The following is a 25,267-nucleotide window of genomic DNA, read 5'->3' as shown; positions in this document are numbered from 1 at the left end:
GCAACACCAATGTGGAAAATTATGCAAATGACTCCTGCTTCCATAAGTAAGACTCTTGATCCTGGAGTTGAGCTTAGAGAGCCACTATTTCCAAAGTAGACAATGAAAAACAGATTGTGATAGTTAAATGAAGCACTACCTGAGACACAGTCAATAATAGTGAAGAGACAACAACGCAACCTGTTAATTCAGAAAGTTTTACAATAAAATTTTGTCCTTAGTTGATGACAATATGATCCGAGAATTAAAAGGAAGCTTTTCTAAGAAAAGCTGCAAGTAAAACAAAAATGAGTATAATTTTTTTTTATTAACTGACATTGATTGAATATGTTAGTAAAATAACTTCCTTAAGAGTAAGTCTTCTTCACTGATAATTACAAGCAGAAGCAATGAGTCATCATTGAAATCTTTACTAAGAATGGGTGAAGGCTGTTTAACATCCACAGAAGGCTACAGCTCTTATGGAAATGACACTGTTGACAAGAGGAATGAGCATAGATGGATGAAGTTTAAAGAAGGTAAACCAGCATTGAAGTCAGAGACCAACTGTAACCACTGACATGAATAGCCAGTGAGTAGATAAATTGATTGATGTAAACAGATCAATCACAATCTATGAGTTCACTGTGCAACTGGAATGAGGTCATAATGCATTATAGAAGATGGTGGAAGATTCTGGGTATCTCAGCAAAATAGGTACTTCAACAATTGATATTCAATTTGAAGGAGAGAAGGGTGGAAGTCTGCTTTGATCTCCTTATAAGTATACTTCCACCCTATCTGCTAAAAATAAGGCTAAATAATTACTTTTTCCTCATTTTCATCACTGGAGGTCAAACAATCATAACAAATTGTAGATGTTCTGAAAAAGTTTATTCAAAAGATTTTTTTTCAAGTTATAAAATATACACTCAGTAGAAGAAAACCTAATTAAAGTAAATTAACAAAGAATACAAAATTACTAATTGTTTCACACTTAGTGTAACTAACCCTTCCTTCCAATTCAGCAGGAAATTTTGTCTGGAATCTGACTGGGGTACCATCTGTATAGTCTCGCTGAATGAAAACTTTAATTCCATTAGGTTGTGGAATCCTGGATATATCCTCCATTGGTATGGCCTCACTGAAAGAAGAAAGATGAACAGAAAAATATTTAGAGGCAATGTTAATGAAGCTACATAATAAAGATTATTGTACAAAGGAGGAATTTAAGAGCTATATGAGACAAGGTTATTTTAAATTATATCCTAGTTAGTGTTCTACATTTGTACACAGATACTCTTGTATAACATCTATAGTATCTTATGCATGACAAAATGGTAGCATGACTATATGTTGGAAGGTATTTCATTTTTTATATCATGCATTTTGTGAGTATTAGCCTCGGTGGTTATAAGTTTCCAACATCTCAATTACTGATTTACTGCAATTTAAGTAGAATACAAGCATATCATAGGCTTCTGCTCCATCTACCAAATTTCAGAAAGTATTTGCCAACTAGGATCCAGAAGCAAACTTCTTAACCACACAACCTGCACCCATATGCAGTCCATGACTAGATTCATGGACTGGATGTATTAACATATTGACCAATATGATTGGCGAATGTGGCCTGAGGCTATATACTGTAGTAGCTTCCTGAAATACATGCATGTGTATATAGAGAGTAGCAATTGTTATTTAACCCAAGGTCAATTCTAAGCTAACTTATGATCAAAGGCAATCATCTTTTATTCAAACATTAAATAGATGCATCCTATTTTTTCATCTTCAATTCAAAGATCACAAGTCAGGTAGTGGATGTTAAATCTAGTAAACATGGATAAAAAAAAATATTAAAAAAAAACATTAAAAAACACGCTAAGAATCTTCTCTTTACCCCTATTTTTGTCAAAGCAAGTTCAAATCTACTGACCTCACTAATTTTCAAGGATCATGCATGTGTATTGCTGGGTTTTCTTAGACTAATTGTAAAAAAATAAACGATATGCTAATGAAATATATCAATATGGCCAAAACAATAAAGCAGAGGAAAAATGTTTTGGTTTGGATATTCGATTATTATGCAGACTGCTAGAATTTCCACTGGATTAAAATTATTTATATATTTTCTATCTTTCCGACAAAGGGCTACGCCCCAAACGTCATGCACTCTCTCTTTCCTTTCCTGAGCGTCCAATAACGCTATCCGTATCACGTCCCCACTTTGTTGTTTTTTTGTTATTGTTTTTATGAACTTATATATATATATATATATATATATATATATATATATATATATATATATAGGCACAGCATGGCTGTGTGGGAAGAAGCAAGTTCCAGGCTGTCCCACTGCATAGCACCTGGGGCAAGCGTCTTTAACTATAGCCTTGGGCTGACCAAAGCCTTGTGAGTGTATTTGGTAGGCAGAAACTGAAAGAAGTCTGTTGTATCTATATATATATAAAACTGAAAATGTTTAACTGATTTCATTCAAATTTTATTAATGCCTTAATTAGGGTCCATGCAGTGTCATGGGCCAATAAAATTTTCAACTTCTTACCTAATATGATCCCAAAGCAACCTCTTATCTCTTACACTATTTCAGTATTACATGTGAAAAGTGAAACAATAACATCTCTATTGTAATGTGAGATCATACTTTCAGTTTTAATAGTTTCATTATTAATACTTTTACTATGTATATATAAATTATTTTCACTGTGAATGCATGTATGTATGTATATATATATATATATATTATTTTTTACTTTTTTGCACAAAACATTTTCATTCTCCCTCTTCTTGAAAATTTGCCATGCAATGAAAGCTGGTTAGAAATCCTTTTTACACATCTATATTAAAATATGCTTTCAGTTTAGCATTCTGCCTTATTATTGTTTTTCATTTTCCTATTATTTCTCCATGTGCGGTTAACACAACCCCACTATTTAGGTACAACAAGCACCAATATTTACTGGAAAATAGCAATCGATACAATTACGACGCTATTGTATATACTGGCAAAAATGTGTGTATGCAACAAATATGAAAAATTTGTCTTACAATAGCGTCGTAATTGTATCAATTACTATTTTCCAGTTGATGCCTTGTTGGACCACTCCTCTGAATTAATATATATACCCTTATGAGGCTTTATTTTGCTGGAAATTAACACATTTGTATTGAAATATTTTTCATATATCATCATCATCATCGTTTAACGTCCGCTTTCCATGCTAGCATGGGTTGGACGATTTGACTGAGGACTGGTGAAACCGGATGGCAACACCAGGCTCCAGTCTGATTTGGCAGAGTTTCTACAGCTGGATGCCCTTCCTTACGCCAACCACTCAGAGAGTGTAGTGGGTGCTTTTACGTGTCACCCGCACGAAAACGGCCACGCTCGAAATGGTGTCTTTTATGTGCCACCCGCACAAGCCAGTCCAGGGGCACTGGCAACGATCTCGCTCGAAAATCCTACAGGAGCCAGTCAGGCGGTACTGGCAACGGCCACGCTCAAAATGGTGCATCCCATGTGCCAACCGCACAAGAACCAGTCCAGGGGCACTGGCAACGATCTTACTTGGCTTGCCGGGTCTTCTCACGCACAGCCCATTTCCAAAGGTCTCGGTCCGTAGTCATCGCCTCGGTGAGGCCCAATGTACGAAGGTCTTGCCTCACCACCTCAGCCCAGGTCTTCCTGGGCCTACCTCTTCCACGGGTTCCCTCAACTGTTAGGGTGTGGCACTTTTTCACGCAGCTATCCTCCTCCATTCTCACCACATGTCCATACCAGCGCAATCGTCTCTCTTGCACGCCACAACTGATGCTTCTAATGTTCAGCTTTTCTCTCAAGATACTTACACTCTGACGGGTATTCACATTGACATTACACATCGAACGGAGCATACTGGCTTCATTCCTTGCGAGCTTACGTATGTCCTCAGCAGTTACAGCCCATGTTTCACTGCCATGTAGGATGGTTGTTCGTACGCATGCGTCATACAGTCTGCCTTTTACTCTGAGTGAGAGTCCCTTTGTCGCCAGCAGGGGTAAGAGCTCTCTAAACTTTGCCCAGGCTATTCTTATTCTAGCAGCTACACTTTCAGCGCACCCACCCCCACTACTAACTTGGTCGCCCAGATAGCGGAAGCTATCGACTACCTCTAGTTTTTCACCCTGGAATGAGATAGAAGTTGTTTCCTGTTTGTTTGCAGTCTTTATTGCACCTGAACATTTGCCACAAACAAAAACTAACTTGCTAGTTAACCTGCCTTTGATGTTGCTGCACCTCTTATGTGTCCATAGCTTGCACCGGGTACATCTTATAGAGTTACTACCTACTCCTTTTCTACATACTGAGCAGGGCCATCTACCTGAAAGGGTTTGTGTTTTATCTACCTTCCTACTTATTAGGATTTTGGTTTTAGCTAGGTTGACTCTAAGGCCCTTCAATTCTAGACCTTGCTTCCACACCTGAAACTTCTCCTCTAGTTCTGATAGTGACTCCGCAATTAGGGCAAGGTCATCAGCATAGAGGAGCTCCCAGGGGCAACCTGTCTTGAACTCCTCTGTGATTGCCTGGAGGACTATGGTAAATAATAGGGGGCTGAGGACGGAACCTTGGTGGACCCCTACCTCTACCCGGAATTCATTGCTGTACTCATTTCCAACCCTCACCTTACTGGCAGCATCTCTGTACATGGCTCGCACAGCTCTCACTAACCATTCTTCTATCCCAAGTTTCCTCATTGACCACCAGATAAGGGATCGGGGGACCCTGTCAAAGGCTTTCTCCATGTCAACGATATATATATATATATATATATATATATATATATATATATTTATATCTTTGTGTATGTATATACATATATATATATGTATATATTTATATCTTTGTGCATGTGTATATATATATATATAATGTATGTATATATATATATATAATGTATGTATATATATGTATGTATATATGTGTGTATGCATGTATATATATGTATATATATGTATGTATATGTATGCATGTATAGATATATATATATATATATATGTATATATTTATCTAATATATTAAAAGGCCAGTTTGTGTGTGTGTTATGTGAACTACGGCCGAGAGTACCCATTGTTATTTAAATGTAAATTTGAACCCAAATCTCATTAGTACATTCGTTAAAACACGTGATTTCACTTTGCAAACAGTTGAGTTATTGTATCCGATATCTGATATTTGAACTCAGTGAATTTTGGAAGATTTTTTTCCACATTTTTTGCGGCGTTAATTTTTTTCAACTTTGAATATGGAGAAGAGTTTCATGCTATCAAGCAGTGATTCCGAATTTGAAGCATTTTTCAACCGAAGATATGGAGATATCGAAGAAAAGAATGAATGAGCTACAAAAGCACGTGGTGGACGAAAATGAATCAGATATTTCTGTATCCAAAACTGAAAGCAGCGACGGCGAGGATGATTTTACACCAGAATGGAGTAAAGATTTAAAAAATATTTTTATTAACAATTTTTCTGAGGAGACAGGGTCTACCCATAGTCTTTCTCAGGAAGCAAAACCATTAGACTTCTTTTTCCTATTTTTTCCAGCATGCTTGTTTGATAGGATTACTGCAGAAACAAGCCGTTACGCAGAATGTAAACAAGCCGGAAAAAAAGATAGCTTGTGGTTTCCTGCAACCGTAGATGAAGTACGGGCATTTTTTGCCATAAATATTATTATGGGTATTAGAGAGTTACCCAGAATAACAAATTACTGGAGCGATCAGGAACCTTTTAGTGATCAGTATGTTTCCAGTATTATGATGAGAGTACGATTCGTGAAGCTGAATCAATATTTACATGTGAGAGACACTAGCAGTACCCCAGTACATGGAGAACCAAGCTTTGATCCCTTATTTAAAATAAGACCCCTCATCGACTACATTCAAAATGCATATAAAACATTTTACAAGCTTGAGAGATACTTATCCGTCGATGAGGGCATGGTGGGATATAAAGGAAGGGTACGCTTCCGACAGTATATGCCAGGAAAGCCCACAAAATGGGGGATCAAAGTTTGGAAAATTTGTGAAGCAAATACTGGGTACTGCTGTGGATTTAGCTTTTATACCGGGAAAAGAGACAATAATGTTAGTCAGCATGGCCTAAAGTACGATGTGGTCAGGAATTTATCACGTCCATACCATAACCAGGGCCGTATATTATTTTTTGAGCGATTTTTTAGTTCGGTCAAACTTGCGGTGGATTTAGAAGCTGTGGAAATGTATACATGTGCTACAATAATGGCTAGTAGAAAAGGGCTGCCGTTGGATATAAAAAGAGCAAAATTTTAAAAAAAGAGGTGAAATAATCCAACGGCAGAAAGGAAATCTGCTAGCAACCGCATACAGAGATAAGAGGCAGATAAATTTTCTATCTACCAGTGTACAACCATGTGTAGATGAAAATGGCACTCCGTTTGTGAACCTTGATTATAACAGGTACATGGGTGGTGTAGATCGGCTGAACCAGATGATGAGTTATTATCCGATTGGTAGACTGGGTAATAAATGGTGGCGATACCTGGTTTGGTATATAGTAAACATGAGCATTGTAAATACAGTCATATTATACACCAAATCAGGAGGGACTCGCAAGCGGTGCGACCATCTGCAATTCCGAGCAGATGTTGCAACGCAGTTGAGGGCAGGTTATTCCTCCAAAAAAATAACTGCCGGAAGGAAAAGCAAAGCCTGCCAGAGAGATCTCCCTCTGAGTTCAGCTGATCTACATAAATTAGAAAAAATCGGGGGTCGCAAAAGGCAGTGCCGTGATTGTCTACATCAACAAAGAAAAACTCCCAGTGGACGGCCAGTTGAAACGTCTTTCCAATGTGCATTCTGCAAGGTTGCAGTATGTAGAGTGGGATGTTTTACAACTTTCCATGATAGAAATACTGTGTAAATATTTTTTATATATATATATATATAATAAGATTGTATAAATATTTTTCAAATTTACTTTTTATTTTAATTTACTTGTAATTTTAATTAACCTGTGATTGTAATTTACCTGTAAGGTGAGTGACAAGTTTTGATTGTAAATCTTTATTATATATGTCCCTGTGTATTTATGTATATGTGTGAGTATATTTCATTTAGTTGTATTCAATTTTCTAGTTTTCTTCAAAAAGAAATTCCAGTATTTCAGTTTATTTTACCTTTATGGTACACCTGTTCTTCTGTGCATTAAATTCAATTGATAATCTAGTGATGTGCACAAGTCTTCTATATCAAAATTTTGTTGCATACCCAATTAAATATTAGCTGATGACACATTTTCTATGGTAATGTTTAAACAAAATTTAAATATTTTTACATTTTGCTCAGTTTACCTGGATTTACCTGTAATGAGTCACTTTGAGACAAAAATTATGCAATAGAATTGATTAAGAACCCTTTCTTCAATTATGTTCCAAATATCACATTAATATGTTGATAAATAAAAAAGTTACAGGTGTTTAATGAGACTAGTCTAAATTCATGATTATTTTAGAATTTAATTGAAACTCATGAGGGGTGTATTTTGGTCAGAAATATAGTAACGAAAGGGTTAAAGTGCAGGGGCAGATTAACCATAGAATTAGTTCCCTGCAGCTGCATGATGCTGCCTTGCCTCAGTTTCTTCAGCTCTACTTTGTGAGAGACTAGACTGACCAGGCATACTTAACAAACAGCCCCGGGTACACCTGCTAGTATATATAAAACTGAGAATGTGTGCCTATCTGTCTGTGTGTCTGTATGTGTGCATCACTAAATCTCGAGAACTACCCAACCAATTTCAGTCAAATCTTACAAATGCCTTACTTAGGGTCCATGCAGTGTTATGGGCCAAAAAAATTTTCAACTTCTTACCTAATGTGAGCCCAGAGCAATCTCTTATCTGTTAGACTATTTCAGTATTACGTGTCAAAAGTGAAACAATAACATCTCTACTGTAATGTGAGATGATACTTTCAGTTTTGATAGTTTCATTATTAATACTTTCACTATGTATATGTATATATCATCATCATCATCATCATCGTTTAACGTCCGCTTTCCATGCTAGCATGGGTTGGACGATTTGACTGAGGACTGGTGAAACCGGATGGCAACACCAGGCTCCAGTCTGATTTGGCAGAGTTTCTACAGCTGGATGCCCTTCCTAACGCCAACCACTCAGAGAGTGTAGTGGGTGCTTTTACGTGTCACCCGCACGAAAACGGCCACGCTCGAAATGGTGTCTTTTATGTGCCACCCGCACAAGCCAGTCCAGGGGCACTGGCAACGATCTCGCTCGAAAATCCTACAGGAGCCAGTCAGGCGGTACTGGCAACGGCCACGCTCAAAATGGTGCATCTCATGTGCCACCCGCACAAGAACCAGTCCAGGGGCACTGGCAACGATCTTACTTGGCTTGCCGGGTCTTCTCACGCACAGCACATTTCCAAAGGTCTCGGTCAGTAGTCATCGCCTCGGTGAGGCCCAATGTACGAAGGTCTTGCCTCACCACCTCAGCCCAGGTCTTCCTGGGCCTACCTCTTCCACGGGTTCCCTCAACTGTTAGGGTGTGGCACTTTTTCACGCAGCTATCCTCCTCCATTCTCACCACATGTCCATACCAGCGCAATCGTCTCTCTTGCACGCCACAACTGATGCTTCTAATGTTCAGCTTTTCTCTCAAGATACTTACACTCTGACGGGTATTCACATTGACATTACACATCCAACGGAGCATACTGGCTTCATTCCTTGTGAGCTTACGTATGTCCTCAGCAGTTACAGCCCATGTTTCACTGCCATGTAGCATGGTTGTTCGTACGCATGCGTCATACAGTCTGCCTTTTTCTCTGAGTGAGAGTCCCTTTGTCGCCAGCAGGGGTAAGAGCTCTCTAAACTTTGCCCAGGCTATTCTTATTCTAGCAGCTACACTTTCAGCGCACCCACCCCCACTACTAACTTGGTCGCCCAGATAGCGGAAGCTATCGACTACCTCTAGTTTTTCACCCTGGAATGAGATAGAAGTTGTTTCCTGTTTGTTTGCAGTCTTTATTGCACCTGAACATCTGCCACAAACAAAAACTAACTTGCTAGTTAACCTGCCTTTGATGTTGCTGCACCTCTTATGTGTCCATAGCTTGCACCTACTCCTTTTCTACATACTGAGCAGGGCCATCTACCTGAAGGGGTTTGTGTTTTATCTACCTTCCTACTTATTAGGATTTTGGTTTTAGCTAGGTTGACTCTAAGGCCCTCCAATTCTAGACCTTGCTTCCACACCTGAAACTTCTCCTCTAGTTCTGATAGTGACTCCGCAATTAGGGCAAGGTCATCAGCATAGAGGAGCTCCCAGGGGCAACCTGTCTTGAACTCCTCTGTGATTGCCTGGAGGACTATGGTAAATAAGAGGGGGCTGAGGACGGAACCTTGGTGGACCCCTACCTCTACCCGGAATTCATTGCTGTACTCATTTCCAACCCTCACCTTACTGGCAGCATCTCTGTACATGGCTCGCACAGCTCTCACTAACCATTCTTCTATCCCAAGTTTCCTCATTGACCACCAGATAAGGGATCGGGGGACCCTGTCAAAGGCTTTCTCCATGTCAACGAAAGCCAGGTACAGAGGTTTATCCTTAGCTAGGTATTTCTCCTGCAACTGTCTCACTAGAAATAAGGCATCAGTAGTGCTTTTACCTGACACGAACCCAAACTGCATCTCATCTAAATTGATTCGCTCCCTAATTAGTTGGGCTATGACCCTCTCTGTAACTTTCATAACCTGATCTAACAGCTTGATGCCTCTGTAATTATTTGTATCTAAAGCGTCACCATTACCTTTGTAGCAGTTGACTATGATGCTGCTACACCAGTCATTGGGTATGACTCTTTCGTGTATCACCTGGTTCGTAATACGGGTGACTAGGCTATAGCCAACACTGCCAGATATTTTGAGCATCTCTGCAGTGATTCCTGATGGGCCGGGGGCTTTCCCGGTCTTCATACTCTTAATTGCTTTATCTACCCTGGTACTATCAACTCGGATAGCTGGTCCCTCTATTGGGTCGACATACGGCAGGCTCTCTTTCTCCCATTCATTCTCTTTATTAAGCAATCTATCGTAGTGGCATCTCCAGACCTCTTTCTTTGCATCCTCATTTAATGCAAGCGTACCATCATCCATGCGAACACATTTCTCTCCTACAACATCACTATTCTCTCTCCTACACTGTCTTGCAACACGAAATACCTCAAGTCTTTGGTCCTCACGGCGCAGAACATTGGCAAATCTTTCCTTATCTGCTTCCCCTCTGGCTAAATAAACCTGTCGCCTAGCCTCCCTTCTGGCACATTGGTATATATATGTATGTATATATGTGAATACATATATATGTATGTATATATATAAATATATATATCATCATCATCATCATCATCATCATCATCGTTTAACGTCCGCTTTCCATGCTAGCATGGGTTGGACGATTTGACTGAGGACTGGTGAAACCGGATGGCAACACCAGGCTCCAGTCTGATTTGGCAGAGTTTCTACAGCTGGATGCCCTTCCTAACGCCAACCACTCAGAGATATATATATATATATATATATATATATATATATATATATATATATATATTTATGTATATAAATGCATGTATGTATATGTATGCATGTATATTTATGTATATATATGTATATTAGCTGATGTACCTGGTAATTCCCAGAAAAGCGTTCTCGTAATTGTTTCGCTAATCCAATAACAGCAATACAAAGTATGTAGCCCTTAAAACGGTTTTTGTGCATTTACAAAGAATACCGAACTGTCTTATATAGGATCTTGTTTTTAGGAAATCCCACTAAGTTATGAATACCCAAATTGTGATGTCAGTTATGTAATAACATGAAATTAGTTACCCAATAGTAAGAGTTCAAATACAGTAGCCCCAAAAAGGGCTTTAATGCATTCCCAGAGAATATAGAACTTAGGAGGAAGTATCAATAAGGTATGTATACCAAAATCGTGAAGCATGTTATGTAATAACAGGTTACTCAGATATGAGATGATAACAATCCAAAGTAGATAACTCTGAAAAAAGCTTTTGTGCATTCCCAGAGAATATTACCCTCAGTGGCACTAGTGTTGAAATAGATTTGCAATGAACATAGAAAAAAACTGACGTTTAGTTTTACAGTAGACATACAAATAAATTAGCATATAGATTTTAAAATAAAATAACATGTAGATTATCAATGCATTTACAACATTTACGAAAACATCAACATAACTATCAATATGAATTAAGAAAATGTTCTTACATGTAAACAGCATGTGAACTGTATGAATACAGTGCAGATTGCAATGTTATTGATAGATAAATGACAATTTCTGTCTGCTTGTGTGGTTGGTTGTTACATAGATTACATTGTTACAAAACATTAACACATCTATCAATATAAATTAAGAAGGTGTTCCTACATGTAAATAGGGCGTGACCTTTGTGATGACAGTGTATTTGTCAAAAAGCAGAACAGATCTTCATGTAGCACCTGTCAATTGGCTGAAGTGACATGAAAAGCATCGTCATTCATAGCATATTCATGAATAAGTCACTAACAGAAATAAGTAGAATGTTTTTGCTGCAGTTTTCGTGCATGCACAGGTCGAGAACTCAGATTTGATCTTTTTTAAGAAAGTGTTCCTACATGTAAACAACATGTGACCTTTATGACAGGGCAGATGACCAGTGGGCGGAAAAGAAAAAATAAGGAATTTTAAATGGGTTATTTCCCTTTGGTTGTTAAAGAAAAGTAGAAGGTACATGTTAAGAAAACATCAACACAGCTATCAATATGAATGAAGAAAATAGCTCAAACAGTTCAAATACTAAGAAATAAACATATTCAATGTGATTTATACCAAATAAAATCACTGAACTTGTCTGACAATTTTTTGTAAGGAAGTCCACGTAATGTAGAATGCTTGTTTAATAAATCGAGAAGTATTTATCATACATTTTTTTGTTTTATTATATATAGGAAAACGAATGAGTTATTTCCTTTGGTTAGGAAAATGAGTGGGTTATTTCCCTTGATGAGTAAGGGTTATACATTCGGATCCCTTCTCGGGGCCGTAGCCATCCAATTATAGATTTTTATTAAACTTCAATGAACCTAGTAACAAGCTCATAAAGGATGCTACTTTAGCATGTTTGTAAAGTTTCACGAAAATTCATTAACAGGTGTAGATAGCAACTTGATACAAACAGACAACTTGCTTTTATATATGTATAAGATATATGTATGTATATTTATTTATATATATATATATATATATATATATATATATATATATATATATTGTTGTACTTGGGGATGGTCATATTGCCAGTTTTGCCAATAAAAACACACGCACTGTATATTTGGTGTTAATTTGCTTCAGCTTTATATTACATTAATCCTATTTCGGCCAGAGTTCTTTCGTCACACTTCTGTGACCTCATCAGTGGTCCTTTGCTTTCTTCTTTCTTCTGTGTGTCTCACCTTGCTAACTATCAGCCAAAGAATGTCGTATATATGTGTTTATTTGTGTGTGTATCCCCACTGTTGCTTGACAACCGATGTTGCTGTGTTTACGTTCCCATAACTTAATGGTTCAGCAAAAGACTCTTATAGAAGAAGTACTAGGCTTACAAAGAATAAATCTTGTGATTGATTTGTTTGACCAATGGCGGTGCTCCAGCATGGCTGCAATCACATGACTGAAACAAGTAACACAAAAAATAAACTATGCTATTTTAATCCTGAGCAAGGTTGGGTATCTCTGCTAGTATATATATATATATATATATATATATATATATATATAAGGCAGGAGCTGGCAGAAACGTTAGCATGCCAGGCAAAATGCTTAGCGGTATTTCGTCTGTCTACATTCTGAGTTCAAATTCCACTAAAGTCAACTTTGCTTTTCATCCTTGCAGGGTCGATAAATTAAGTACCAGTTGTGTACTGGGAGTCAATCTAATCGATTGGCTCCTTACCCCAAAATTTTGGGCCTTGTGCCTAGGGTAGAAAAGTATATATATATGTATATATTTGTGTGTGCGTCTTGTATTTGTCCCCACGCCATCGGCTGACAATCAATGTTGGTGTATTTATGTCCCCATAACTAAGCAGTTCGGCAAAAGAGACTGATAGAATAAGTACTAGTCTTACAGAGAATAAGTCCTGGGGTTGATTTCTCCGACTAAAGGCAGTGCTCCAGCATGTCGGCAGTCAAACGACTGAAACAAGTGAAAGAATAAAAGAATATACTTCAGTTTATCCAACTGCTAGGTTCTTGTTATAACTAGTCATATTCAGAGCACTCAACATTAGGTCACTTAGATAACAAAAGCTACTAATTAAAGGTATTTGAAGGTATTCCCCTTATGGGTGCACTTAGCATCAACTACTCCTCTGAGTGAAGTGCAGATTGTGTGATGCTTGTATACAAAGTGATGTGACATCGCATGCTTATGAAATATGGACACTGAATGTAAAGGCAGTTTTGCTTTAAAAATGAGGCGAGCATGCTCTGCTGGGTATGTAATATTAAGTGCAAATAAAGCACATATGAGTAGAAAGTAAAATTGAGCATATGAGGAATTGGCCCCATGATGCTAGAAAGGAGACTGTGCTGGACCAACATGTAATGCATATAGAAACTGACAGTTTGGTAAAGAAATGCCAAGCGATAAAAATGGAGGGAATCTGTGAAAGAGGAAAACCAAGACAGATTTGAAAAAAGGTGAAGAAAGTTGAACCTGACAAAAGAGGTAACAAAAGAATGTACTATTATTGAAATATTGTTGATTTTAAATATTTGGGTTGAAAATACTAAATACCATGATTTAAGGAAGCAAACTGTCAAAACTGAAAAAATGCTAAATTAATTGTTATTTTTTATTCCCCTCCATCTAGAGATTAAATTCTGGCAAAGTTGAAACTTGATTCTCAACTCAGTAGAACTGATAGCCTGAAGCCCAGTCACATACTGGTTTGATTTAATGAAAAAATATTAACATTTTGAAACAGATATGATGCATAAGGTCTTAATTTTTCTGTCTCTGAATCAGAAGATTCAGAGTCTCTGTTAACCTGATAAGTAATAATATCTTCTTTTTAATTCTTATTATTAATGGTAATATTTGTATGCAGAAAATTTATTAATTACTTTTAAAATTGGAAAGTTACTTTCACAACCTAGTTTCATACTCTTGCAGCCACTTTCCTCCAAAGCATGATGTTTTCCTTTTTAGCAGTCATTCCCAATGATTATGATACATAAGTCAACTGCTGCAAGAGGTAAAAATGATGCTCCAATTAAAAAATAAATGTAAAAAGAACAAACTAATAGATCAAGTAATGAAAGTAAGAGAAATAGCAACAGCACAACTGATTATATAGACTCAACACTACAGTAAACTACCACACATGTACGGTCTCCCTAAGATTCACAAGGATGGTATTCCATTAAGACCTATAGTGAGCTGTAGAGGTTCAGCATGTCATCCACTGAGTCGCTTCCTTGTTGATATTATCAGTTCATTAGCAGGAATGTCAACATCATTCATGAAGAATTCCACCCACTTCACAGAATTGATTAAGGATACCCCCTTGAATCCAACCAGATGGTAAGTCTATATGTGATAAATCTGTTCACCAAAGTCCCAACTGGTGAAGCACTATTGGTGATTCAAGAGAAACTAGTGACAAACACCCATCTAAAAGAACGCACTAGTATACCAATAAGAAACTTGATGGAAATGTTGACCTTCTATGTAGAAACTACCTACTTCAGTATAGACACTGATATATATCGACAAGAAGATGGTTTAGCTATGGGTTCGCCATTATCACTGATAATAGCCAATATATACATGGAATACTTTGAGAATTTGGCTTTAGGATCAACACCACTAAAACCAACCCTATGGCTGCGATATCTTGATGACACCTTTATACTCTGTCCCCACCAGGAAGATGTCCAAGTGCTGTTAAATCATATGGACTCAATAAAGCCATCCATACAGTTCACAATGGAAAAAGAAGACAATCAGCTAGCAACCCTGGACGTATTAATAGCAAGCACCAAGTACGGATTCAGGACATCCGTATACCACAAGCTGACCTTTACTGGATGATACCTCAACTTCAGTTCCCACCATCCACAGTGTAAAGAGAGGGATTGCACAGTGCCTAAAACATCAAGCAAAGAATATAAGTAGTAATCATGATACTCACCACGAAGAAATGATCAAGCTCAGTAACAATCTATTAAGCAACAACTACCCCAAAAACATACTATCCACTCCAATTATGAAGAAAAGAGAGGATGAAACCAGTAAACTGTCCACAGTCTGTCTACCCTATGTGAAAGGCCTCTCTGAAAAGATACAAAAGATATGCGGCCCATATGACATCAGGACAGTATTCAAGAGTAATACGACAGTTTGCAAATATTTCCTTCAAGTAAAACCACCAATAGAACAGAATATGACCAAAAACTGCATGTACTCCATCCCATGCAGCTGTGGTAGGTCATACAAAGGAGAAACATGCCGCCCCCTCAAAATAAGGGTAGAGGAACATCGCAAAGCTGTGACACGAGGAGATATTGATAAATCGGGCATAGCTGATCATGTATGGAAAAATCGAGACTACCTCTCCCTGTGGGATGAAGTTAAAGTAATAGACAGGGAACACCACTGGAAAATATGAAAACTAAAAGAAGCAGTACATATGCTAGAACACAACAACCTCCTAAGCAGACCCAGTGCAGATATGAATAGCATATGGGAACCAGTATTCAGGAAGGATAGGAAAATATTAGATTTATAAGCCCTAAAATTCACTCCATAATTGCCCATGGGGATATGGCGTAGTGGTTAAGAGCGTGAGCTACTAACCCCAAGATTTTGGGTTTGATTGCAGGCAGTGACCTGAATAATAATAATAACATTGAATAATAAAATACCTTAGGAATGAGAACCCAGGTTCGAAATTTCCCCAAGACACCTGATGAAGGCTGGAGGGTATATCAGCTGAAACTTGATATTTACATCAAGGTTCTAAAATAAAATATAATTCATAATGTCAAAGTGCCCATCTTTATCATAGTCATGTGCATAAAATGAATCAGGTAAGATTTTATCAATTTTGAGGTTATACGCATCAGGTTGCATGCATTATCAACTTACTAACTTCAAAATCTCCATTTTGGTTCACGGAAATATCATTGCCATATGGAATAAATTGATGGTCTTTATGAATAGCTTTGAATTTTAGGGCATTCAAAAATCTGGGTTCTAGAAACTGAGCAGTATTATTTACAGATTTGGAAACAATGAAGAAAATGGTTACCCCAGGTATTTTCTTTTGGGAAAACTCAAACAATTGATTTGGCATTAGAATTTGGTTATAAATTGACCCCAGTAAGCTGGCATGACCAGTTAGTCATTTGAAAGTACTACCAACCCCAACACAGGCATTCTTTCTGTGAAAAGAAGCAAAGAAATGCCACTCTGCCTTAAGGTTGAAATCAAACTCATGACATAGTAAACTGGTGAAGTTGTAGTTCTTATATTGGACAACTGAATCATCACTGAAATAGATAATTTTTCAACAAAAGGACATATGGGTTTGATGTGTTTTGTGGTCACTGATGCAAATACTTTAATGCTTTTGTTTGACAATTAACATAGTACATGACAAAAGAAAATATGGTTGCCTAAATGTTATTTTTCCTGTCCTGTAACCCCTGAATTAAGAAAGCTGTTCTGGAAATGCAAGGACCTGTTTGCCAATAACATGAATGTGATTGTAGAGTTGATAGATCAATATTTTAAAGCAAATAAGTTTCAAAGAAATTGTTGCACATGGATTATTCAGGCCCTTGCACTTGAAAGATTTTCACAATTTCTGAATTTGGTCCATTTTTAGGGTGTCCAAAGGTTAGGATAGATCATCATCATCATCATCATCATCATCATCATCATCATCGTTTAACGCTCGCTTTCCATGCTAGCACGGGTTGGACGATTTGACTGAGGACTGGTGAAACCAGATGGCTACACCAGGCTCCAATCTGATTTAGCAGAGTTTCTACAGCTGGATGCCCTTCCTAACGCCAACCACTCAGAGAGTGTAGTGGGTGCTTTTACGTGTCACCCGCACGAAGGCCAGTCAGGCGGTACTGGCAACGGCCACGCTCAAAATGGTGTATTTTATGTGCCTCAAAAAGCCTGAAACTTTACATAGCCATAAAATAAGAACAATTAATGCTCTTCCATTGCAATTTTCAGGCCTTACTTCTCCCATAAATAAAAATAAATGGTGAAAATTTGAAAAAAAGCACGAGCACCTCCAGGACAGACCCTGGGTGAAATTAGCTGGAATGACCCATTTAGTTTATTTTTGCTTCTTAGTGATTAACAATACAATACTCAAGGATTTAGATCTACTGTCCTATATCACACACTAGAGGTGTCTTATCCATAGGAATTTTAATGAAAGTATTGTATTACCAGTGTCATCAACAGAATCCAACCAAGAACTAGCAAAATTGCCAGTTTCACCAATATCTCAAATCTTGAATTAGATGTTTCCTGTCACACTGTTCCATTTAAGCATATATCAATGAGCTCCTTTCTGACTCACGTTCTAATAATCTTAGTATGTTTCAGATCCCTACACTCATTTATCCACATATCAATGGGTTCTTTGCTATTATATCTAGCCTAAAATACTCCTATGATAATGGAATTAGTTTTCATTTTTCCTTAACATCACACTCAAAAATCATTTACATACAGATATGTACTATTGTCACTCTACTAATTCTATCATTCCAACACCCTTAATCATAATATTTTCTCAAAAGACTACAGACAATAACAAGAACTCTGAAATAACAAGGGAGCCTCCTATAAGGCTACCAGACTTACTATAAATAGCAACTAGTCCCAAAAAACTACACTGTACCATTTAAAAAGGCAGAAACACTGAATAATGTCTTAAAAATAAGATGGATAGTCATGGTTGAAATTCTCTAACTATAAATCTGCTTTATCACAGCTGACCTGGGATTAAACAAGAATAATGGTTTCTTATCACTCATCTGCCCTCTCATTATACTACCTGTGTGAAAATGGATTGTCCACATTCAAATATACCATACTATCACCCTTCTATGCTGCTAGCCAACACTTCTTTACCCCAAGGTCACTCTCTCTTGCATTAATGCATCATCTCTATTAGTATCCATCACTTGAGATCTCTCTCACCAGCAATTATGTGGCTACTATCACTCCTTCCTCTACCACCATCACACACCAATCTCAGTTTCTCCCATCATACTCTCTTCTGTCACCTCTTCAGTCATTGCTCTTTCTTTTATTCATGTTTGTTATATTGCTTCAAATGAACAGAAATGAATGTATAGAGATGAAGAATTTTTAATCTTACAGAGAACAAGACAATCTCACCAGGGCTGGTGTCAGAATAAAATGCATTTAGTATACCCTTTATAGAATTTGGTGTTAGGAAGGGCATCCAGCCATAAAAACCAAACGGAAAATGGAAGGTACATATGAGATATTGTCCCTCACTTGTCTAGGTTAACAGTAATATTCAACCCAGTCCAGCATGGAAACAGCTTCCTCCTTTGCACAATACATATATTCAGTTTTTCTTTCAACATATTTGTGGTTTGCCATTTGTTCACACTAACATTATACATCAGTAGAGTAGTGGTTCCCAACCTGGGGTCCGTGAACTAAATTCAAAATTTCGAGCCTGGTGTAGCCATCTGGTTTCACCAGTCCTCAGTCAAATCGTCCAACCCATGCTAGCATGGAAAGCGGACGTTAAACGATGATGATGATGATGATGATGATATATATATATATATATATATATATATATATATATATATATATATACACACACACACACACACATATATACATACACATACATAAGGATAAGCATATTAAAAGGAGTCTGTGGGAATACTCATTTAAATAAAAGGGTTGAGAACCACTGCAGTAGAGTACATACTCCTTGTATATTTTCTATGTTCAGTGTGCATGGCTCACTACTATGAAGTCTTACACTTCATACACAAGCATCATACAATCAGAGAATCTTTTTGTGGCCAGCAGAGATAACAGCCCCTTTTACAATTCTTTCTTTAGCTACCATACTTTTAGAATAAGCAACTCTACTGCTAATTATATCATTTAACCCTTTATTATTCAGATTACTCTTTCAAATATAAGACTTAATTATTCAAACTGTTTTAGATGAACCATGCATTATCTTCTAACATTGAAATTTCAATAATATGATTGTTTATTTTTAGAATGACATCATAGGATAGGGGAGAAGCCAGATCAGGTTGGCTTGGGCCAGAGATGGTCAGTTTAAATGCTAAAGGTCTAAATTAAAGAAGTTGTCAAGCACTCTTTGAGAGCCTTCCAGGCATTTGAAGGAGTTCTACCATATAATCTTTTGCTCTCAACCTACCTGAGATTCCACTGCATAACTTGTGCATCCATGGTTCCATAATTTGCATTTTCATTGGGTACACTGTACAGAATTCCTACCAACTTTTTCTTGCATATTGAGAATGGCTACTTCTCAGATCGCAGAAGATCTGTCTTCTAACAAGTTTACTAAAACTTCATCTTTGGGAGGTTTACTTTGGTTTTTTTTTTACTTGTATGTTTGTAATTTTTCCTCTAATTCTTTGACAGATTCAAATGAGAAGTGGTTGACATACAGAAGATCTCAAGGACAGCAGAGCCTTAAACTTCTGTTATGACTTGGAAAACCATGGTAAACAAGTGTGAGGTAGAAACTAAGCCCAAGTATATACCTACTAAATTCCTCATTGGACTCATTGTTAACTTTCATCGTGTACAACACATCTGTATATAGCTTACATAGCTCTCACAAACCACCTAGTTTTATTTCCAACTACCAGACTACAGAGTATGTTACCATGTTTAGATTCTCCTCCAAGTTGATGAATACTACTTGTTCTTAGCTAAAAAACTTCTGTAGTTGTCTCACTAAAAAGAGGACAGAAAGAATGTCATTATCCTGGCACAAACCCAAACTGTATCTCATCTAAGTTAATTCTCTTGTTACTTTCATAACTTGTTCCATCAATTTGAAGCCTCTATACTCGCTTCTTTCTAAAGTATCTCCTTTGTCATTATCATCATCCATCATTTTGAATCCGGGTTTTGTCTCCGTTAACTGGGGTGGCTGGATCTACCTCAATGCCATAGCAACCACCCTCACATCATCTTGCCCGGTTTTGGGCATCCTCCCTTCTCAAACCAACCCTCCCAATCTCCTCCTCCACCTGTCTCCATCACATTTTCCTCATTCTACCTCGCTTTCGCTGTCCATTTACCTCGAACTCTAGCACCCTCTTCAGAACCTGCTCCCTCCTCAGCACATGCCCATTCACCATTATGATATTACTATATTAATTATAGTAGTTGATCATAGTCCTATGCAAATTATAGGGTCTGACACTTCTCTGTACTACTTCATAGACTAAACAAGTGATATGTGCAGATCCAATTTCGCTTGATATTTTCAGCGTCTCAGCAACTATCTCTGATAATACAGTTGTTTTTCTTGCTTTCATTTCCTTAATCTTGCTTTTGACTTTACAGCTGTTAATAGCCAGATCCTCAGTTGGTTCTAACTGGGACAGCCATTGAATCTTTTGTTTGGCTGCCAATTATCAATCTCTTTAATTTCTGTTCGAACTGATTTCATATTCGATGTAATGATAGTTTTATATGCTAATTAATGTCTTAAAATTCCTTTTTGCCATGAATCAATAAATAAAGAGTTTGTGAATTTTGAGTAATTTCAGCTAATCGTAAGCCAGACACATTCATGCCAGTTTCCATAGTAATAAGCCAAGTATAAGAACTCTTTTGTCTGCAAGAAAGCACATGTTGACAAATATATTCTAATCAATGAGGTGGTGATCAAATGTGCTAAAAATAACAGCCAAATAAGCCTTAAATCATGCACCCCCAAAGTTTTTGTTTTGGTTTTAGCATAATCATATAAATTCCTGCGTGTAGAATACAAATTTGCAAACGTTTTCTGAAAATTCTAAAAAATAAAAAAAGTTACGAGGGGTTACATGGCACACATAAAGCAGAATTCCACCAGTATTTCATTTGTTTACAGTTGACAACACATGCTGTCACATGCAAAATGACAGCTTCCAAATCCTGTTTTCTGACTGAGTGAAAGTTGTCAAATTTTAAACCTTTACTCTCTTTTACTTGTTTCAGTCATTTGACTGTGGCCATGCTGGAACATCGCCTTAAGTCGAGTAAATTGACCCCAGGACTTATTCTTTGGAAGCCTAGTACTTATTCTATTGGTCTCTTTTGCCAAATCACTAAGTTGCATCGGTTGTCAAGTAATGTTGAGGGGACAAACACAGACACACAAACATACATATATATATATATATATATATATATATATATATATATATATATATATATACATATATATATATATATATATGTATATATATATATATATATACGACGGGCTTCTTTCAGTTTCCATCTACCAAATCCACTCACAAGGCTTTGGTCAGCCCGAGGCTATAGTAGAAGACACTTGCCCAAGGTGCCACACAATGGGAATGAACCCAGAGCCATGTGGTTGGTAAGCAAGCTACTTACCACACAGCTACTCCTGCGCCTATAACTTTTTTTTTTCTGGAAAAAGTGAAATATTTTCTGAGATTCAGCTTGGAAAACTACCAAATTTAAAAATTTTCAAAAATTGGCAGCCAAACTGAAAAGATCCCAGACCCCTATTCTCTTTCACATTCTCCTCATTCAAAACCTTTCAGAGAAATATTTTCTTGCATCTTTTCTTTGTGTTGTTCAGGAAAAGTTTTCCCCAATAACACTTTCGTTCACACACACACACACACACACACACACACACACACACACACACACACACAGTCTTATAACACAGAACACCTCATACCTCTGATCCTTTCATTGTAGAGCATTAGCAAATCTTAATTTCAGCTTGATGACTGCTAGGTATAGTGGTTTGCTCTTAGCTAAGAAGATCTTGATCTTTCCCTTTTTTTCCAATCTTTCTAGGCCTGTCTTTTAGTTTTTATGGTTCTATGTATTGTACAATTTTACCTTCCTTTTAATTACTTTATTCTATGAATTGTACAATGCCATCTTCCTTTTAGTTACTTTATACACAGATCTGATCCATTGCTCACAATAGACAGTCTCATAGAGGCTCCTCTATGTTGAAAATCACTATTTTCTCTTCCATCTTGTCACACATCACCGAGTGTTACTTTGATCTTACATTTGACCAAGGGAACTTTCAGCTTCCATAGTTTCTTCTCGAGATTGTCTTATATCTTGGAGTTCAGCTAGCTCTTATCTTGAACTTGTTGATATCAATTTGTCTATGCTGAAAGTACATTGTACACCAAAGAAGAACTTAGTATTCACAAGCAGTTGCCTACTCTTTGTTTATACATACTTTGTTGTTGTCAGATAAAGAGAGAGTCCTTTATCCAAGTTAAAGTACGCTTTCTACAAAGCCATTATAACTCTTTGGCAAACATAAACACTCAACAGAAAACCGTAACAAGAAATTACCATCAAACAACAAGCGCTGTTCCGCTGCTGCCACTGCCGTTACTCAGTTTCCGTTTCGATTTGTTTGCAAACTCTAACATTATACAGATGAGAGAAAACTTTTCTTCGTGAGAAGATGATAGACTATCACATATAACTTCTCTATAAACACCTACTACAAGCTAAAGTGATATAAGACACAGTAAAATTGTTTTGCCACACAACAAAATGATCTTGTTATACTCACATGATCAAATGGTAAAAGAACCTTAAGATAACTTACACTTGAGAAAAGCAGCAAGACAGTGGGGTGATGAGTAAATGTCTCAGTATTTAGTTCAGATTGTTTATGTTGTATATTTAATGACAGTCCAAAACCTGTAAGCATATGAAAATAAAGACAAAATGTAAAAACAATATTTTTATCATGAATATATTGATTATGTCATGTAAAAATAGATTACTAGAAAAGATACTTTACATAGGATAAGTAATCATAATTAGGGAGTTAGTACATAGGTCTGTCACTCAGGTACTTGATTTCTTACATTTGCATAAGAGTTGGTATGATTAGCCCAATTTCAAAATGTGGAAGTGTTCTACTACTTTACCCACACAATTGTTTCTAATCATTTAGCATCCACTTTTTCATGCTTGTATGGGTGAGACTGTTGAGGCAAGTTTTCTACAACCTGATACCCATCCTGCTATATATGTCTTCACTTATTTCCAGGTAAGGTAAAATCTCTGTGGTCAGGCATGTTTTTTATGGTAGATTGGCAATAAACATCATTGGTTGTACAATGATGCTCATTTACAACCATCATGATGTCAAGATAAGGGTAGACACACATGCGTGCACTCTCACATACGTATAAACATAAATACATATACACACACACACACACATATGTATATACAAATACACACACATGCAAGATGGATTTCTTTCACTTCCCATTTATCAATACTTCTTATAAGGCTTTGGTCAACCAAGGTCAACAAAAAAAGTCGTGGTACCACACAGTGGAACTGAAATCAAGACTACATTTGACCATAGCACCACACAGTGGAACTGAAATCAAGACTATGGTTGGGAAGCAAGCTTCTCAACCATAGAGCTACACCTGCACCAAATTCATCCAAAATATATATTTTTACATTTTGCCAATAAACACATGCAGTAGTACATGTGTTTATTGGCAAAATGACCATCTCCAAATATAACAATATCTGTTTCAACATGATTTCACATCAAGAATCTTGCAAAACAAAAACATAAAATTATATATTTATTTTTGATATAAATAAACCTGGAGAAGGTCTATTTGGTATCCATAAACCCTATAAGCAATGATGTTTGTAATCTGATTATTTCCTAACGGCTAAAAATGAGAAAAATAATTTTAAAAATGAATTATTAATAAGTATCTCTTGTTTTTAATAGACTCTTGAATTTGGGATAAAAGAAACTAATTAAGTATCTAATTTATCTAAGTGTGTCATCAGATATTTTTCTAGATATAGTTTTAACAATTAAGAAAGGATTTGGGTTTTTTAAATGTTTGTTTTGGTATATCTATGTAACTGGTGGGGATATTATCTGCATGGACTTCAAGGGCTAGGTTGCTATTTATTTGGATAACTTAGGAATTAGTAACTGGTTTATTTATAGCATTAATTTACCGATATTGTTTTTGTACATAGGGTAAATGTGTTTCTTTGTTGTAGTTTAATTAATAATGTTAGTGTTTAATCCCTCCTAGAATTAAGATTGAATGAATGTGGTAATATCTAAGGTATGTTTGTTCCAAAACAACACTTATTTTAGTACTGCTAACAATGCTGGTTTGAATGGTACTGCCCAGGTGTCAAAACCATAGTGGCATCCATGGGGCAGCTGATGATGGAGGTGTGTTGGATTGTTGGTATGTGAAGAATAGTTTTATAAGACATTCATTTGATATATATATATATAGTTGAAATTTACAGAAAAACAAAAGACAAAGACAGGTGTATGAATAACAAGCAGGTCTATTAGTCTGATGCCTGGGAAAGTGAGAAAGTCTTTTATGTTTCAAGCCTACGCCCTTCAACAGAAAGGAATAAGAAAAAATAGAGAGAGAGAGAATAAAAAAAACTTGTGGCTGGGGACTTCAATGGGCATGTTGGAGAGTAGCATATTTTTTACTTTCTCATCAATAAATTTAGATGTAAGGCATTTACTAATTGCACTCAATAATAATAATAATAATAATCGCACTAATGAAAACATAGGAATCTAAAATTTCAGGATTACAGGTCTGGATTCGGCCCAGAAAGTTTTTAATTTACTTGTGGAGTCAGCCAGATTCCAAAATGGTATGATATGTTGGACCAAAGTCTCTAGGAGTAAAGTTGAAAAAGTGTGACACACTGACATTCACATTTATTATATTAGATATGTTTAATTTTGGGGAAACTGTATTTCTTTAAAGTGTATTTTACATATGTGTGTGTATGTACATACATATATATATATATATATATAT

The 25,267-nt window shown here is 36.7% G+C and overlaps 1 protein-coding gene across 7 annotated transcripts in view; it reads right to left on the bottom strand.

Moving 5' to 3' along the window:
- Positions 1–25,267, bottom strand: part of LOC106881403 (golgin subfamily A member 7) — a 99,983-nt gene that overhangs the window by 40,080 nt on the left and 34,636 nt on the right. For 4 of the 7 annotated variants that reach the window (XR_016244250.1, XM_089362556.1, XM_089362557.1 and 1 more), the window contains exons 2-3: positions 23,020–23,114; positions 991–1,123 (exon numbers count right to left, since the gene is read on the bottom strand). Coding sequence is in view for 5 of the 7 variants with exons in the window: in XM_089362556.1 (XP_089218682.1) it covers positions 991–1,110 (120 nt within the window). In the remaining 2 variants the exon portion in view is untranslated. Of the gene's footprint in view, positions 1–990; positions 1,124–14,233; positions 14,356–15,303; positions 15,446–23,019; positions 23,115–25,267 lie in introns of all 7 variants that reach the window. The other 3 variants (XR_016244251.1, XM_089362555.1, XM_089362558.1) reach the window with 2 other exon arrangements.

The sequence above is a fragment of the Octopus bimaculoides genome, chromosome 14 (assembly GCF_046866305.1).
Source record: "Octopus bimaculoides isolate indiv1 chromosome 14, ASM4686630v1, whole genome shotgun sequence".
Lineage (NCBI taxonomy): Eukaryota > Metazoa > Mollusca > Cephalopoda > Octopoda > Octopodidae > Octopus > Octopus bimaculoides.
The sequence above is the reverse complement of the archived record's forward strand: the minus strand, read 5'-3'. Positions and strand labels throughout refer to the sequence as shown.